At 37.4% G+C, this 17,318-nt stretch overlaps 1 protein-coding gene across 16 annotated transcripts in view; it reads left to right on the forward strand.

The window, feature by feature from the left end:
• UBAP2 (ubiquitin associated protein 2) overlaps positions 1-17,318 on the forward strand; it is a 146,055-nt gene that overhangs the window by 42,405 nt on the left and 86,332 nt on the right. For 12 of the 16 annotated variants that reach the window (XM_037009826.2, XM_037009823.2, XM_037009820.2 and 9 more), the window contains 2 exons: positions 5,143-5,220; positions 12,078-12,188. In XM_037009826.2, coding sequence (XP_036865721.2) covers positions 5,143-5,220; positions 12,078-12,188 — 189 coding nt within the window. Of the gene's footprint in view, positions 1-3,198; positions 3,281-4,764; positions 4,870-5,142; positions 5,221-12,077; positions 12,189-17,318 lie in introns of those variants that run through there. The other 4 variants (XM_073228209.1, XM_037009830.2, XM_037009831.2 and 1 more) reach the window with 4 other exon arrangements.

Consider the following 17,318-nt stretch of genomic DNA (forward strand, 5'->3'; position numbering starts at 1 on the left):
AAGTGTGTGCTTAGTAGTTACCATTAATACTAATTTCAAAGTCCTTAGCCCTTTTTGTTGTCTGAAGCCTGTGCTGTTGTTGATTCTTCAGGAAGGACTCCAGAGATGATGATCCTTGCATTCTCATGCCCTTTATAATTGAGTGTGAAGTCAGTTTTGTTGACTATAAATGCTAGGATCATATTTTCTTTACTTAAGTATCTTAAATGTTTTATTTTCTTTTTGCACAAAGTGCTGCTTTTGACAAATTTATTGATACTCTTAATTTCTTTACCTTTTAAGTCTTTTGTCATTTCTGCCTACATGTCCAATGCATGTTTTCATTTTAAAGTCCAGATGTTTTACTGGAATACATCTCAGTGTGGTTTGTTATGGGTCGATCATTTCAAGAGTGGTGTGTTTTCTTTCATATAGTGAAACATTTTATTTGCCTTGCGTTTTAGTTTCAAGCATTTGTACTGTTCCCCTTCTGTCCTATTTTTCAGAGACTTGTATTACCCACAGATGCAGGTTGAATTGTCTTTTGCTTATGTTGAATAGTTGATGCATCCTTTTTTCCCATTTCTTTTTTTTCCTTTTTAAAATTTTTTTACTTTAAATATTTTCCCCTTGTTCCTTAAATTTCTCTTGAGGAAAACTTTTAGTTTATTTTTTTGTTCCTTTTTTGTGTTTAGTCTTCATTGTCATTTCTGAATTAGAAGAATACATTTGTGTTAGTCTTTTTATGTCTTACATAATTTTCTTCATGCTTGGTGTCTTTCAGTACTAGTTTTGAGACAGAAGATAGTAGTTTTGCTTTGTTCTGTAGGCACCTTTTTGGGCACGCTTTTTTTCGGTTATTGGGAATTATGTTGCTCCTTATTTGTTTTCTTTTATAACAACTTTGAATGGGATTTGACCTTTATTTTTCTGTTGCTCATTTTGATGTGAAGTGAGTTTTCTTGGACTTTTAGATGACAACATTGTCCAGGAGTGGTTTTTCTAATTTTAGAGTGTTTCTTTTCTGTGTCATTATGTTGGCTTGCTGTCTGAGATTTCTTGGCTCTCTTTTCCCAGTGTGGACTTCTTTCCTGTGTATGTGGCTGAATTTTGATTCTATCCCTAGTAGTTTCTCTTGGTGATAATGCTAGCTGGTTAGTTTCAAGAGTTTATGATGGCAACTACCCTAGCCTCTTTAAATTTGTCTGCAATCCTGACACTTACCTTGCTTTTGGAGTTGTCAAAACCCTACAGTGCCAGCTGCTATTCTTAAATTGGCTCACCTTACTTTCCAGTGAAAACTTCTTAGATGCCTGGGGGTTTTCCTGTTCTAAAGCCAGTCAGGTATCCCAGCACTTAATCTCTTTCAGTTTCTCATGGCACAAATTTATACCATGCAGATCTTCTATCTGTTTGTAGTTTTCTTCACCTCTTTGTGTTTTGAGGTTTGTGAGGGATACCTTGTCATTCAGTTGTGTTGTATGTTGTTGTCCATGGCATTTTGGTTTTGCTGTAAAGTTACAAGAGTAGCTTAGAGAACTCTCATATACCCTTTACCAGATTTTTAACATGGTGCAAATTTTGCTCTGTCATACTCCTTTTCCTTTATTTTTTACATCTGCATATACACACATGCATTATTTATTCTGAGTCATTTGAGAGTTTATTAAATACATTTAGCCTTTTACCTTTTAATATTTAAATGTTTATATCCTATGAACAGGAGTGTTTCTTTATATACAGTTCCTCCATCAAATTTTAGCATTGCTACAGTGTTTCTAGAGTTCATATTCACAATTTTATGAATGTGGAATTTACCTCAATAGTGTCACCACAGGTGGTGTCTTTCATTGCATAGTTTCCCTTCCAGTACAGAATCATCACATACTCCATTTGTTTGACATGTCTCTTTATTCTCCATTAGCATAGAATTTTTCTTTTGCCTTTGTCTTCCAAACTATTGTCAATTTTTGGGGAAAAAGTTACTGTAGAAAATGTTTTTCAATTTGAGTTTGTTTCCTCATGATTAGATTCATGTTATAGATCTCTGATTGGAATGCTAGGTAAGTGAGGGTAGTTTTTTCTCAAAGTAGCACATGCAGAGTTACATGGTATCTGTCTCTCCCTTATTGAAGCTGTTGATTTTGATCACTGAGTCCAGGTTTTGCCCATTTCCTCTTGCTACTGTTGCTGTGTTTCTTCTAGCAGGTGAATAACAGACTTTGTGGAGACATGGTTAAGACCATGTGCAAATAATAGCCTGTTCCTTATCAACCTTTCCCCTTAGAATTAGGATTCATCGACGATTCTCGTCTTAACTAATCTTTACTGTGTTGGTTGCAAAATGAAGATGTTCCCATTCCATACTATTTTCTCTTAGTCTTTTTATCATTGCCATATTACTAAGTATATTTTAAAAAGATTATTCTTACTAGTGCTCTAAGAAATAAAAATCAAACCTAAGAGAGAGATTCTTTCATTGATTAAAGTGGTATTTTTTAAAGTCAGATTTTGAGGAAGCAGGTCTTTTAACACTGCTGGTGGAACATAAATCTTTGTGAACTTTGTGCAGAGCAGTTATGAGCAGATGGTATAAAACTCCTTTTAACATTTTTCTAGATATTTCTTTGACCCAGTAGTTTCACATCTTTGTGTTTATTTTAAGAAAGCTAACATGGATGTGTATACAAATTCAGGTATAAGAATGGCTCTGTGTAGCATTAAGATAATAAAGATTTGTAGAGTAAGTAAAATGCAGGACCTATCCAGTGAATTGTTGTAGCCAATAAATTTTATTACAGATATTCACAATAAATTTTTTTGTGTGTATGTGTCCCTACAAGGTAGTATATTTAGTGTTCTGTTCTTGATATCAGAGAAACAAATATAAGTTATGGTTGTGACCCTAAATGGGTCACTAATTTTCTTGTCTGTGTGAAAATTTTATAATTTAAGGAAATTTAATGGTGGGAATTGCTTGGATCAGAGCAAGGCTAAATGAATATGAGTAAGGTACAGTTTTTAAGTTTGAGGCTCAGGGAATGGAAGGTATTGGGGAAGATGGGCAAAAATTAATCATGTCAGCTTTTAGTACTAGGGACACCGGTGGTTTACTTTCAAACACAAGGTTTCCACTATCCAAAACTCAAATGTATAATGTGGAAGTGCCATCTTCCCAGAGCTCATTTTCCCTTTGGTTTTCCCTTTTACCTTATCCAGTTATCTCGTGCCTTTGCTCCTCTTGGCTGCAGTACTGGGACTTCTCACTTGGTTATGGGTCAGGGAAATGACTGATATGCAGGTAGGTATAGTAAGGCCCTTAATGTATTTACTGGACAGGATTGAGGTACAGTTGGCAGTATGTGTAGATACTGAGTTTCTGTACAGACATCTTTGTGGGTGTAGTTTGCTAGCATTGCAGCAGTTAAACTGAGGTCACAGCAGGCATAGGTTGGGATGAAGGTATTGGCCATTAGATTGGAGGGAATAGGACAAAGCTAGCTGGAGCTTGTATAATCAGCCACCCACATGGACTTGAAAGCCCTTGGGAAAAGTGCCCTGTGGTGAGTTCCCCCCACACCCTTTAGTTGAGATTATTTGAAGTGAATGTGTATTAGAGGTAGAGAAAAAAGTTGTTCATTATTAGCTCTCTGTGGTTTTTTTGTTTTTTTTTTGACTCTCAAGATCATTTAGTAATTTTAAATGGTTTCACTTTTTAAATACTTGTTAGGAGTTAGTGTGTAGATATTATTTAACAAGGGTAACTTTATTTTAATTAATATATCGCTGGTATACAATCATAAGAAGGTTTCACATGGTCAACATTGTGGTTTCAACATTCACCCATATTAGCAAGTCCCTCCCACCCCCCATTGCAATCACTGTCTATCAGTGTAGTAAGATGCTATATAATCATTATTACTTCTCTTCTTCATGCTATACTGCCTTCCCTGTGACCTACCTATATTGTGTGTGCTAATTATAATGCAAAGGTAACTTTTTAAAAAAATAAAAATAAACTGTTTTAGAGTAACTTTAGGTTTACCAGAAAGACCGTTCCAGGGATAGCTAGTTCCTGTATATTCCTCACCTTGTTTTACTATTGTTGCAATCATGATACCACTGAAAACTAAGAATCCAAATTGGTATATTGCCAGTAATTCACTGCTCAAATGAGTTACTTATCTAATTTTTTAATGGCAAAAATACTACAAAAGAACACCTAAAAAATGCAGTAATTTTGTTTGTTTTAAAGATTTTGAGTGTAAAAAGCCACTGGAAAAGGATTTTCTACAGAGGTGACTAATTTTAGTGTTTGAAAGTTTGTTTTGTCTTTTTTTATTTAATTAAAGTATCATTGATATACAATCTTATGATAGTTTCACATTCACAAAACTGGGTTCAGCCTTCACCCCTATTACCAAGACCTCACCCCCTTTATTGCAGTCACTGTCTATCAACGTAGTAAGGTTATAGTAATTGTACTCTACCTGCTGTGCTAACATCCCAGTGACCTATTTGTGTTGTGTTTGCGAATTAGAGTGCCCCTTAATCCCCTGCTCCCTATGCACCCATCCTCCCCGGCCCTTCCCCTTTGGTAACCACTAGTCCCTTCTCTGAAAGTTTCTTTTACCTTAAAAATTTTGTTAAAACCATTTTTTAATTTCTGTTAAAAAGGAAGTAAATTTGTCTTGTCTTTACCATACTTAACAGCCTTTTCTCTTCAGAACTGACTGTGGTATCTTCTTAGAGTTGACAGTAGAATATTTTTTGCTTTTTTGACAGCAAGACTGCTTCTAAGTTTGTTTGGGCAGTTGTTTCCACTGCTTCCTGTTCTTCTACTTCCTCTTGTGTTGGTTACTCCATCTCCCCAAGGGGAGGACAATTCAAGTGAGTCAATGACGATGAACAGAAAAACTTTAGGCCTTTTGGCAAAGGAATGGGACCTTTACATTATTTAATTTAATGTTTCTTTACCTTACGGGAATAGGTTATATACTTTTGAGAGGTCTAAATTAAGAGTCCTTTTATTTTTTTAAGTTAATTACCATAATGCTATAGTGCTTAAGAGCTTTTATCTTTTTGCACCAGAGTTTGGCATCTCACTTAAATTTTTGGTGCTTAAGTCTTTAATAATTGTGTTAATAAATGTGTGTTTTCCAGGCAACAGCTGAGCAGATGCGGCTTGCTCAAGTGATCTTTGATAAAAATGATTCAGAGTTTGAAGCTAAAGTTAAACAGGTATGTTTCTGGCAAAGGATACTGTTATTTTTGCAACTTATTCTTTTTAAATTTATATGCTTTTTGCTTAGTCTCAACTAACTGGATTTTGAACTTGTGATTAAGTATTCCTAGATTGGTGGCTAGAATGAAGGAGTTGAATATGTTTATCCTTTTGAGTGACTAGTGTTACATATGAACAATGAGCTAGACATTTGTGAGAGCAAACTGATATTATCTATGCCTGTATATAGAAAATATATTTAGTATTTGATAAGTTCTCAGAAAATTTTTTTTAATGTTAAGGAGCATCTGAATGCCTTTTTTCCAAACATGGTAGTGATTGCAAACACATGGTAAAAAGTGTAAAATTACAATCTAGGCTGACATCTTCATTTAGAACTTTAAAGAGAGGCCTTTTTGATAATTTAATCTTTTTTATTTATTATTTTTTTATTTTTTTAAATTATGGTATCATGTATCTACAATTACAGGAGGAATATTATGTTTACAAGACTGCCCTCCTCACCAAGTCCCCCAAACAAACCCCATTATAGTCACTGTCCATCAGTGTAGTAAGATGCTGTAGAATCACCACTTGTCTTCTCTGTGTTGCACAGCCCTCCCCATTCCCCCATCCCCCACATTATAAACGCTAATTGTAAAGCCCTCTTTCTTCCCCTCTCCCCCCTCCCCTTAACCCTCCCTTCCCACCAATCCTCCCCAGTCCCCTTCCCTTTGGTAACTTAGTCCATTCTTGGGTTCTGTGTTTCTGCTGCTGTTTTGTTCCTTCAGTTTTTTCTTTGTTCTTATACTCCACATATGAGAGAAATCATTTGGTACTTGTCTTTCTCTGCCTGGCTTATTTCACTGAGCATAATACCCTCTAGCTCCATCCATGTTGTTGCAGATGGTAGGATTTATTTTCTTCTTATGGCTGAATGATATTCCATTGTGTATATGTACCACATCTTTATTCATTCATCTACTGATGGACACTTAGGTTGCTTCCATTTCTTGGCTATTGTAAACAGTGCTGCGATAAACATAGGGGTGCATCTGTCTTTTTCAAACTGGGCTGCTGCATTCTTAGGGTAAATTCCTAGAAGTGGAATTCCTGGGTGAAATGGTATTTCTATTTTGAGCTTTTTGAGGAACCTCCATACTGCTTTCCACAATGGTTGAACTAATTTGCATTCCCACCAGCAGTGTAGGAGGGTTCCTGTTTCTCCACAACCTCACCAACATTTGTTGTTGTTTGTCTTTTGGATGGTGGTGATCCTTACTGCTGTGAGGTGATTTCTCAGTGTGGTTTTAATTTGCATTTCCCTGATGATTAGTGATGTGGAGCATCTTTTCATGTGCCTGTTGGCCATCTGAATTTCTTCTTTGGAGAACTGTCTGTTCAGCTCCTCTGCCCATTTTTTAATTGGATTCTTTGCTTTTGTTTGTTGAGGTGCGTGAGCTTTTTGTCTATTTTGGATGTCAACCCTTTATTGGATCTGTCATTTATGAATATATTCTCCCATATTGTAGGATGCCCTTTTGTTCTATTGGTGGTGTCCTTTGCTGTACAGAAGCTTTTCAGCTTGATATAGTCCCATTTGTTCATTTTTGCGTTTGTTTCCCTTGCCTGGGGAGATATGTTCACGAAGAAGTCACTCATGTTTATGTCTAGGAGATTTTTGTCTATGTTTTTTTCTAAGAGTTCTTTGGTTTCATGACTTACATTCAGGTCTTTGATCCATTTTGAACTTACTTTTGTGTATGGGGTTAGACATTGATCCAGTTTCATTCTCTTACATGTAGCTCTCCAGTTTTGCCAACACCAGTTGAAGAGGCTGTCATTTCCCTGTTGTATGTCCATGGCTCCTTCATCATATATTAATTGACCACATATGTTTGGGTTGATGTCTGGAGTCTCTATTCTGTTCCACTGGTCTGTGGCTCTGTTCTTGTGCCAGTACCAAATTATCTTGATTACTGTGGCTTTGTAGTAGAGCTTGAAGTTGGGGAACGAGATCCCCAACACCCCCCTACTTTATTCTTCCTTCTCGGGATTGCTTTGGCTATTCGGGGTCTTTGGTGGTTCCATATGAATTTTAGAACTATTTCTTCCGGTTTGTGAAAGAATGCTGTTGGTATGTTGATAGGGATTGCATTGAATCTATAGATTTCTTTAGGCAGAATGGCCATTTTGACAATATTAATTCTTCCTAGCCAAGAGCATTGGATGCATTTCCATTTGTTAGTGTCCTCTTTAATTTCTCTTAAGAGTGTCTTGTAGTTTTCAGGGTGTAGGTCTTTCACTTCCTTGGTTAGGTTTATTTCTAGGTATTTTATTCTTTTTGATGCAATTGTGAATGGAATTGTTTTCCTGATTTCTCTTTCTGCTAGTTCATTGTTAGTATATAGGAAAGCCACAGATTTCTGTGTATTAATTTTGTATCCTGCAAATTTGCTGAATTCCCCTATTAGGTCTAGTAGTTTTGGAGTGGAGTCTTTAGGGTTTTTAGTGTAAAATATCATGTCATCTACAAATAGTGACAGTTTGACTTCTTCTTTACCAGTCTGGATTCCTTGTATTTCTTTGTTTTGTCTGATTACTGTGGCTAGGATCTCCAGTACTATGATGAATAACACTGGGGAGAGTTGGGCATGCCTGTCTTGTTCCCGATTTTAGAAGAAAACCTTTCAGTTTCTTGTTGTTAAGTATGATGTTGGCTGTGGGTTTATCATGTATGGCCTTTATTATGTTGAGGTACTTGCCCTGTATACCTATTTTGTTGAGAGTTTTTATCATGAATGGATGTTGAATTTTGTTGAATACTTTTGCAGCATCTATGGAGATGATCATATGGTTTTTGTCCTTTTTGTTGATGTTGTGGATGATGTTGATGGATTTTCAAATGTACCATCCTTACATCCCTGAGATGAATCCCACTTTGTCATGGTTTATGATCCTCTTGATGTATTTTTGAATTCGGTTTGCTAATATTTTGTTGAGTATTTTTGCATCTGTGTTCATCAGGGATATTGGTCTGTAGTTTTCTTTTTTGGCTGGGTCTTTGCCTTGTTTTGGTTTAGGGTGATGCTGGCTTAATAGAACGAGTCTGGAAGTATTACCTCCTCTTCTGTTTTTTGGAAAACTTTAAGGAGAATGGGTATTATATCTTCACTGTATGTCTGATAAAATTCTGTGGTATGTCCATCTGGCCCAGGGGTTTTGCTCTTGGGTAGTTTTTTGATTACTGCTTCAATTTTGTTGCTGGTAATTGGTCTGTTTAGATTTTCTGTTTCTTCCTTGGTCAGTCTTGTAAGGTTGTATTTTTCTAGGAATTTCTTCTAGGTTTTCCTGATAATGTAATCTTAATCATAATCTTTCATATCATTCTCATGATAAGACTTCTTTTTCCCTTCAAGAGTCTAGATACTAAGTTATAACACTTATCTCACTCCAAAATGTGTAGAAGTCTAGCAGTAATTGTTTCGTGGAGTGAGTGTTCCCCCAGAGAACACTTTTCTCTCATCAGACTAATGGTATATTTTTATTGAAATATATGTACTATTGCTATTGCATGCTTTAGATTTGTGGTTACCAAAGGTTCAAGATTTGCTTCTTTACTATCTTACTGTCTATCTTAACTCGCTTTTTGAGCTATTATAAACACTGTCTGATGATTCTTTATTTCTCTCCATTCTTATTCCTCCTCCCCCATTCTTTATATGCTAGGTGTTTTATTCTGTGCTCTTTTGTGTTTCCTTTGACTGCTTTTATGGGTAGTTGATTTTATTTTTTGCCTTTAGTTAGTATTTGGTTGGTCTGCTTTCTTTGCTGTGATTTTATTTTCTCTGATGACATCTATTTAGACTTAGGAGTGCTTCCATCTAGAGCAGTCCTAGAATACCCTGTAGAGGTGGTTTGTGGGAGGCAAATTCCCTCAACTTTTGCTTGTCTGGGAATTGTTTTTAATCCCTCCTTCATATTTAAATGATAATCATGCTGGATACAGTATTCTTGATTCAAGGCCCTTCTGTTTCATTGCACTAAATATATCATGCCATTCTCTTCTGGCCTGTAAGGTTTCTGTTGAGAAGTCTGATGATAGCCTGATGGGTTTTCCTTTGTAGGTGGCCTTTTTTCTCTCTCTGGCTGCCTTTAATACTCTGTCCTTGTCCTTGATCTTTGCCATTTCAATTACTATGTGTCTTGGTGTTTTCCTCCTTGGGTCCCTTCTGTTGGGAGTTCTGTGTGCTTCCATGGTCTGAGCCACTATTCCCTCCCCCAGTTTGGGGAAGTTTTCAGCATTTATTTCTTCAAAGATACTTTCTATCCCTTTTTCTGTCTCTTCTTCTGGTACCCCTATAATGTAGATATTGTTCCTTTTGGATTGGTCACACAGTTCTCTTAATGTTCTTTCATTTCTTGAGATCCTTTTATCTCTGTCTGCGTCAGCTTCTCTGCGTTCCTGTTCTCTGATTTCTATTCCATTAATGGCCTCTTGCACCTTGTCCATTCTGCTTTTAAGTCCTTCCAGAGATTGTTTTATTTCTGTATTCTCCCTCCCAGCTTTATACGTTAGCTCCTGCATTTTTCTTTTCAGCTCCATTAGCGTGGTTATGACCTTTATTTTGAATTCTTTTTCAGGAAAGTTGGTTAAATCTATCTCTCCAGGTTCCCTGTCAGGGGCTGTCTTGGTTATTCTTGTCTGTATCAAATTTTTCTGTCTTTTCATGGTGATAGAGGTAGTCGTAGGCATTTGGCGCATGTGTCACCTTGGAGAACCAAGGCCCTTCCTGCTTGCCTGTTGCCTTCTGTTCCTTTGAGAACAGAGACCCCTAGCGGCTTGTGTTGGGCAGCTGCGTGCTGATGGGGCCTTTGTTTCTGGCCCGGTGGCTGTGGGGGAGGCTCTGTGTGGCTGCTGTGGGCATGGCCTATTTCTGGCTGCTTCTCCTCTATGGTGGGGCCGCGCCAGAGGGGGAACGGGCTGGAGGCTGTTTATTGCCGTAAGGGACTTCAGCGCTGCGCTGACACCCAGAGTGTTAGGGTGCCCGGAGTTCCCTAGGATTCCCAGCTCCTGGGCTGAGTGTGCCAGGACACTTCCGTCCAGCTGTGAGGCCCCTGTCCCTTTATGACTTTCAAAAAGCACTGTTTTTTTTTTTTTGTCCCAGGGGCGCTGACTGTGGGAACCCGCTCGCAGGTTTTACTGTCCCGTTTCCCTAGTACCCAGTGCATCACGCACTGTGTGTCTGTGCTCCTAGTGTGGATGACTAGGGTTGGGTATTTAGCAGTCCTGGGCTCCTTCTCCCACCCCGCTCCGAGTCCTCTCCTCTCGCCAGGGAGCTGGGGTCGGGGTGGCACTCGGGTCCCAGCAGGCTGCAGCTTGTATCTTACCCCATTCATGAAGCCCTGGTGAAGCCCTGGTGTAGCCCTTCGTGAAGCAGGTGTAGATGTAGCCTGGTTGTTTTCCTGTATCTTCTGGTCTCTCTTTTAGGAATAGTTGTATTTGTTATGTCTTCAAAAATATATATGGTTTTGAGAGGGGATTTCCACTGCCCTACTCACGCTGCCATCTTGGCTCCTTCTCTGTCTAATGGTATATTTTTAGAAGACCATGAAGGGGACTTATTAAAAATGATGGAACCCTTTCTCTAGAATGAGATTTATGTACAGATTGAAACACTTCTACAAATTATGTTGCCTTTTATCTGAATAACATAGCAGATATTGAAAAAAAAATCACTGGTCCAGGAGTTCAGAGTTTTAAGTTTTAATTTTAGTTGTATGTCTTATTAATTCACTCACTTGGGGAAATTGGATACTTGGTGTGTGTCTTTACAATTGCATATGACAGGTGTTGCGTTAATAGAGATCATTGACAAAAATCTGTCATTATGACTGGCTGCCCAAAGACTGAAGGACTGGGAAGCTGTGGAGTATGTAGAACTTCTTCTGTGTCATAATACATAGGGAGGTAATCATAGATATAGAATGGTGTATTGCAAACAGCTGTATTTATAATATCAGGAGACCTGGATTTCAAGATAGGCTTTGATATTAATTAGTTTTTTTGACCGCAGAGAAATCAGTTCAAATGGTGGGTCCTAACTGTTTTGAACTGCAGGTAGTACATACTAAAATAGGTGAAACACAATAGATTGTATATTCGGAGATTATTGAGAGACCTGTATTGTGCCTAATCTGTGATTGATTGATTGTTCCTTGTGGTGAATATGTTAATAACTAGCTTAATCTCCCTTGTTAAAGAGAATGCACTAAGGAGATTTTTTTAATTACTTCAGGCATACATGCAATAATGCTATGTCTAGTAGTGAGTTTTGTGATACTTGCAGAATTCTGCCTGAGACCTCAGGGTATTACAATTTACTATGTATATTCTAAACAGTGATAGCTCATGTAAGGGAATGTTGTCCCTGTACAAAACACGTGGACTGAATGTTCTGTTAATGGTTGCCACATACTCACACACTTGGGAAACCAAATAGTCCCACTTAATATATGAATAATTTAGAGTTTTGGGAAACTCAGGCCATTGAACTATCCTTGAGTAGTCAGGTGATCCTGAGTATTCTGAGAACATTGGTATATACATGTATATGCTGCTGATTAATAATCTGATACTTGGTCAGTTTGGAGGCAGATTGATAGTTACACTCTGTACATATTGGTGGAAAGACAGGGGTGGCACAAAAACAGGTAAGTCTGCACTTGGATTATAAATCCATGGTTTGAAAGGAGGCCATCTTCATGTGGAAGGAAAGAGTGCATACTTTCTATCTTTATTAACAGAGTCTTAAAAATTAACATCAAGTGCTGTTTTGGTTTGCTTGTAACCATTTTCTTATAATTTCAACAGCTTATGGAAGTGACAGGAAAAAATCAGGATGAATGCATAGTGGCCCTACATGACTGTAATGGAGATGTGAACAAAGCTATCAACATATTGCTGGAAGGGAATTCAGACACAGTGAGTTTTATTAATCAGTATTATTTAATTTGCAGTGCTAAGATTTGTTTTCCAATTCCATATTGTGTTTTCAGCTTAACATTATTTGGGGTTGAGGGTGGAGGGAATTAGCGTCGCCATTCCATATTTGTTTTTTTAGTGTTCAACCTGAAATGACTATTTTTGTTATATATGGTTATCTCCATGAAGTCATAGAATTTTAAGACTGGAAAAGAGAACTCAGTCATATTCTCTGTGCCTGTGGACACTTTCGCCATGTGAAAAACCTCTCTCGGCTCAACTGTTACATTTCCTCATCTTGATTATCACCTCTCACTACTCCTTATAGCTCTAGACTAATAGAAAACCTGGATATGCTGGTATTATTTATTTGCTTATGTGTGAATATTCGAGAGAAACATTTTCATGAAAATTTGACGGCTGTATAAAATAAAAAGCGGTTCTTGTAGCTTATCTAAGTTTTGAAGAATGTGCAGGCAAACTAGAGCTCATCCCTTTCATTTTAAGAAGATGCAACTGAAGCCACACCAGGTAGTTGTCAGCCCTAATATTTTGATTTCTATGTGGGGTATCACATAGTATTTGATTTGTATTTTTAAATTGAGGAAACCTTTTCAGAGCACATTAAAACAAATAGTGATTCAGCTAAAAAGGAGTGCAAAGATGAATACATCAAAAAGTGCCTTCCTTGTCAGTCTTCAGGTTTGATCAAGTTCTCATTTTTAGGGCCAGTCATATTAGGGACTGGCTGTGGAAAAATGAACTTTTGTGACCAGTTCAAAGGTAAAATGTGTGTCTTTATTTAATATGAGAGAAGCAGAATGAACTTTGTAATTAAGTTAGATAATTAGGGAAATATTTCACTGTTTGAATATAGAAGTTTCTGTGAGTAAAATTCCGTGCAAGATAACCCTAGTCAACATGATAAAGTATCAAGTATGCTAGTTTGTTGGGGAAACACATCATGATAAGTACTAACAAATTTTTGAGTAGTTTTTGTTTGCTGACACTTAAGCATGTGTTTGGTGGGTTTTATAAAATATGGGGACTGTGTTTAACTCATTGCTAGTGGATGCAGCATTGAATGTCTGTTATTTTCAAAATGAACTGAAGAGCTTAACTGCCCTCTTTACTTAAACAAAAAAAAAATCATGGAATAAGTGAAATATGTCCAAATTGTTAATTGGAGGGCCTGCTACCTTTTTTTCTGGTGGAGGTAGGCTGGGAAACTATTTTCTGTTGCCTTTCCTTTTCTGGAGTAGTTGGGTAAAATTTTAAGTCTTAAATGACTGCCCACTTCTGTGTTTTGAGTTTTTAGCTTCCTCTCCTCATTTGGGACTAAACCCAAAGAAAGTGGTTCTGTACTGAATGTTAGATAAAGAGCATGTCTTTCTATGTGTCATGAATCTAGAAATAACATAGTGGGGGACCAGATCTGAATTGTTTTCTTGGAGGATTAGAAAATAGCAAATTAGGCCTAAAAACAGGCACAAAAAGCATATGCTTGTTTGGAGATTGTGAGAGGGCTGTGAAAGAAATGGAGACGGAGTGTGAAAATTCTTTTGAAATGCTTGTATGTTTAGGATCATTCTATGGTGCATCTTTTCTTTCCTATTGTTAGCCTTGTCTCTTACCTGGTTGATACCTGCAGCAGCCATGGCCAGCCAGCTCTACGGAGTATTTTTCCCTGACGGGGGTAGCGTTAATTAAAGTGGGGGTGTTAGAGAATGTAAACACTGTAGGGTTGCTGGGAGCAGGAACATTTAAAATAAGCCATGAAAGCAGTCTAATCTTGTCCTCTTGGCTAACCTGATCTTGTGGCAGAGTCTCCTGAAACAAAATTATTGCTTTGAAATAATGTGAAGTGAACTTGTCCATGTTTTTAAGGATAAGTTTCTCATGGAAGAGTAGCTGTCACAAAGGAAAACACTGAATGTGATCAATAGTATGGAACTTCTTGTTTCATATAATGGCTGTTTTGCTTGAGTGACAAAATTGCTTTGAGATATCAGTTGCTTACATAAATTTACTTTTTTTTGTTGTATTTTTTAATTTTTAATTTTGGTACCATTAATATACAATTACATGAGAAACATTGTGCTTACTAGATTTCCCCCAATATCAAGTCCCCACCACATAACCCATTAACAATCACTGTCCATCAGTGTAGTAAGATGCTATATAAATACTGCTTGTCTTCTCTGTGCTATATTGCCTTCCCCATGTACTCCACCCTACATTATGTGTGCTAATTGTAATGCCCCCTTTTCCCTTTCCCCTCCCTTCCCATCCATCCTCCCCAGTCCCTTTCCCTTTGGTAACTGTTAGTCCATTCTTGGGTTCTGTGAGTCTGCTGCTGTTTTGTTCCTTCAGTTTTTTCTTTATTCTTATACTCCACAGATGAGTGAAATCATTTGATACTTGTCTTTATTCCCCTGGCTTATTTCAATGAGCGTAATACCCTCTAGCTTCATCCATGTTGTTGCAAATAGTAGGATGTGCTTTCTTCTTATGGCTGAATAATATTCCATTGTGTATATGTACCACATCATCTTTATCTATTCATCTATTGATGGATACTTAGGATGCTTCCATTACTTGGCTATTGTAAATAGTGCTGTTTTTTTTTAATTTTTTTAATTTTGCTATCATTAATCCACAGTTACATAAACAACATTATGGTTACTAGACTCCCCCTATTCTCAAGTACCCACCACATACCCCATCATAGTCACTGTCCATCAGTGTAGTAAGATGCTACAGAATCACTACATGTCTTCTCTGTGTTACACACCCTTTCCTGTGTCTCCCACCCCTACCTTATACGTGCTAATTGTGATGCCCCCTTTTCCCCATTATCCCTCTCTTCCCACCCATCCTCCCCAATCCCTTTCCCTTTGGTAACTCTTAGTCCATTCTTGGGTTCTGTGAGTCTGCTGCTGTTTGTTCCTTCAGTTTTTGCTTTGTTCTTATATTCCACAGATGAGTGAAATCATTTGATACTTGTCTTTCTCCACCTGTCTTATTTCAATGAGGATAATACCCTCTAGCTACATCCATGTTGTTGCAAATGGTAGGATTTGTTTTCTTCTTATGGCAGAATAGTATTCCATTGTGTATATGTACCACATCTTCTTTATCCATTCACCTACTGATGAACACTTAGGTTCTCTCCATTTCCTGGCTATTGTAAATACTGCTTTAATAAACAAAGGGGTGCATATGTCCTTTTGAAACTGGGCTGCTGCATTCTTAGGGTAAATTCCTAGAAGTGGAATTCCTAGGTCAAATGATATTTTTATTTTGAGTTTTTTGAGGAACCTCCATACTGCTTTCCACAAAGGTTGAACTAATTTACATTCCCATCAGCAGTGTAGGAGGGTTCCCCTTTCTCCACAGCCTCGCCAACATTTGTTGTTGTTTGTCTTTTGGATGCTGGCCATCCTAACTGGTGTGAGGTGATATCTCTTTGTGGTTTTAATATGCATTTCTCTGATGATTAGCAATGTGGATCATCTTTTCATGTGCTTCTTGGCCATCTGAATTTCTTCTTTGAAGAAGTATCTGTTTACATTCTCTGCCCGTTTGTTAATTGGATTATTTTCTTATTCTTTGTTAAGGTGCATGAGCTTTGTGTATTTTGGATATCAACCCCTTATCGGGTATATCATTTATGAATATACTCTCCCTTAATGTAGGATGCCTTTTTTCTACTAATGCTGTTACTTGCTGTCCAGAAGCTGTTATTTTGATATAGTCCTACTTGTTCGTTTTTGCTCTTGTTTCTGTTCCCCATGGAGATGTGTTCATGAATAAGTTGTTCATGTTAATGTTCAAGAGAGTTTTGCCTATGTTTTCTTCTAAGAGTTTTATGGTTTCATGACTTACATTCAGGTCTTTGAGCTATTTCGAATTTACTTTTGTGTATGGAGTTAAACAGTAATACAGTTTCATTCTCCTACATGTAGCTGTCCAGTTTTGCCAACACCAGCTGTTGAAGAGGCTGTCATTTCCCCATTTTATATCTGTGCCTCCTTTGTTGCATATTAATTGACCATATATCTGGACTCTGTATTCTGTTCCACTGGTGTATAGGTCTCTTGTCCCAGTACCAAATTGTCTTGGTTACTGCAGCTTTGTAGTAAAGCTTGAAATTGGGAAGTGAGATCTCCCCTGCTTTATTCTTCTTTCTCAGGATTGTTTTGGCTGTTGGGGTTTTTTGTGGTTCCATAGAAATTTTAGAACTGTTTGTTCCAGTTCGTTGAAGAATGCTGTCATATTCTGATAGGGATTGCATTGTAACTGTAGATTGCTTTAGGCAAGATGGCCATTTTGACAATATTAATTCTTCCTACCCAAGAGTATGGGATGAATTTCCATTTATTAGTGCCCTCTTTGATTTCTCTTAAGAGTGTCTTGTAGTTTTCAGGGTATATAGGTCTTTCACTTCCTTGCTTAGGTTTACTCCGAGTTATTTTATTCTTTTTGAAGAAATTGTGCATGGAGTTGTTTTCCTGATTTGTCTTTCTCCTAGTTCATCATTAGTATATAGGAATGCAACAGATTTCTGTGTATTAATATTGTACCCTGAAACTTTGCTGAATTCAGATATTAGATCTAGTAATTTTGGAGTGGATTCCTTAGGGTTTTTTATGTACATTATGATGTCATCTGCAAAGTGAGAGCTTAACTTCTTCCTTACTAGTCTGGGTGCTTTTTATTTCTTTGTGTTGTCAGATTGCCGTGGCTGGGACTTCCAGTACTATGTTGAATAAAAGTGGGGAGAGTGGGCATTCTTCTCTTGTTTCTGATCTTACAGAAAAAGCTTTCAGCTTCTCACTTTTCAGTATTATGTTGCCTGTGGGTTTGTCATATATGGCCTTTATTATGTTGAGGTATTTGCCCTCTGTACCCATTTTGCTGAGAGTTTTTATCATGAATGGATGTTGAATTTTGTTGACTGTTTTTTCAGCGTCTATGGAGATGAGCATGTGATTTTTGTCCTTTTTGTTTATGTGGTGGATGATGTTGATGAATTTTCGAATGTTGTAACATCCTTGCATCCCTGGGATGAATCCCACTTGGTAATAGTGTATGATCCTTTTGATGTATTTTTGAATTCAGTTTGCT

Source organism: Manis javanica, chromosome 2 (assembly GCF_040802235.1).
Source record: "Manis javanica isolate MJ-LG chromosome 2, MJ_LKY, whole genome shotgun sequence".
In the NCBI taxonomy this organism is placed as follows: domain Eukaryota; kingdom Metazoa; phylum Chordata; class Mammalia; order Pholidota; family Manidae; genus Manis; species Manis javanica.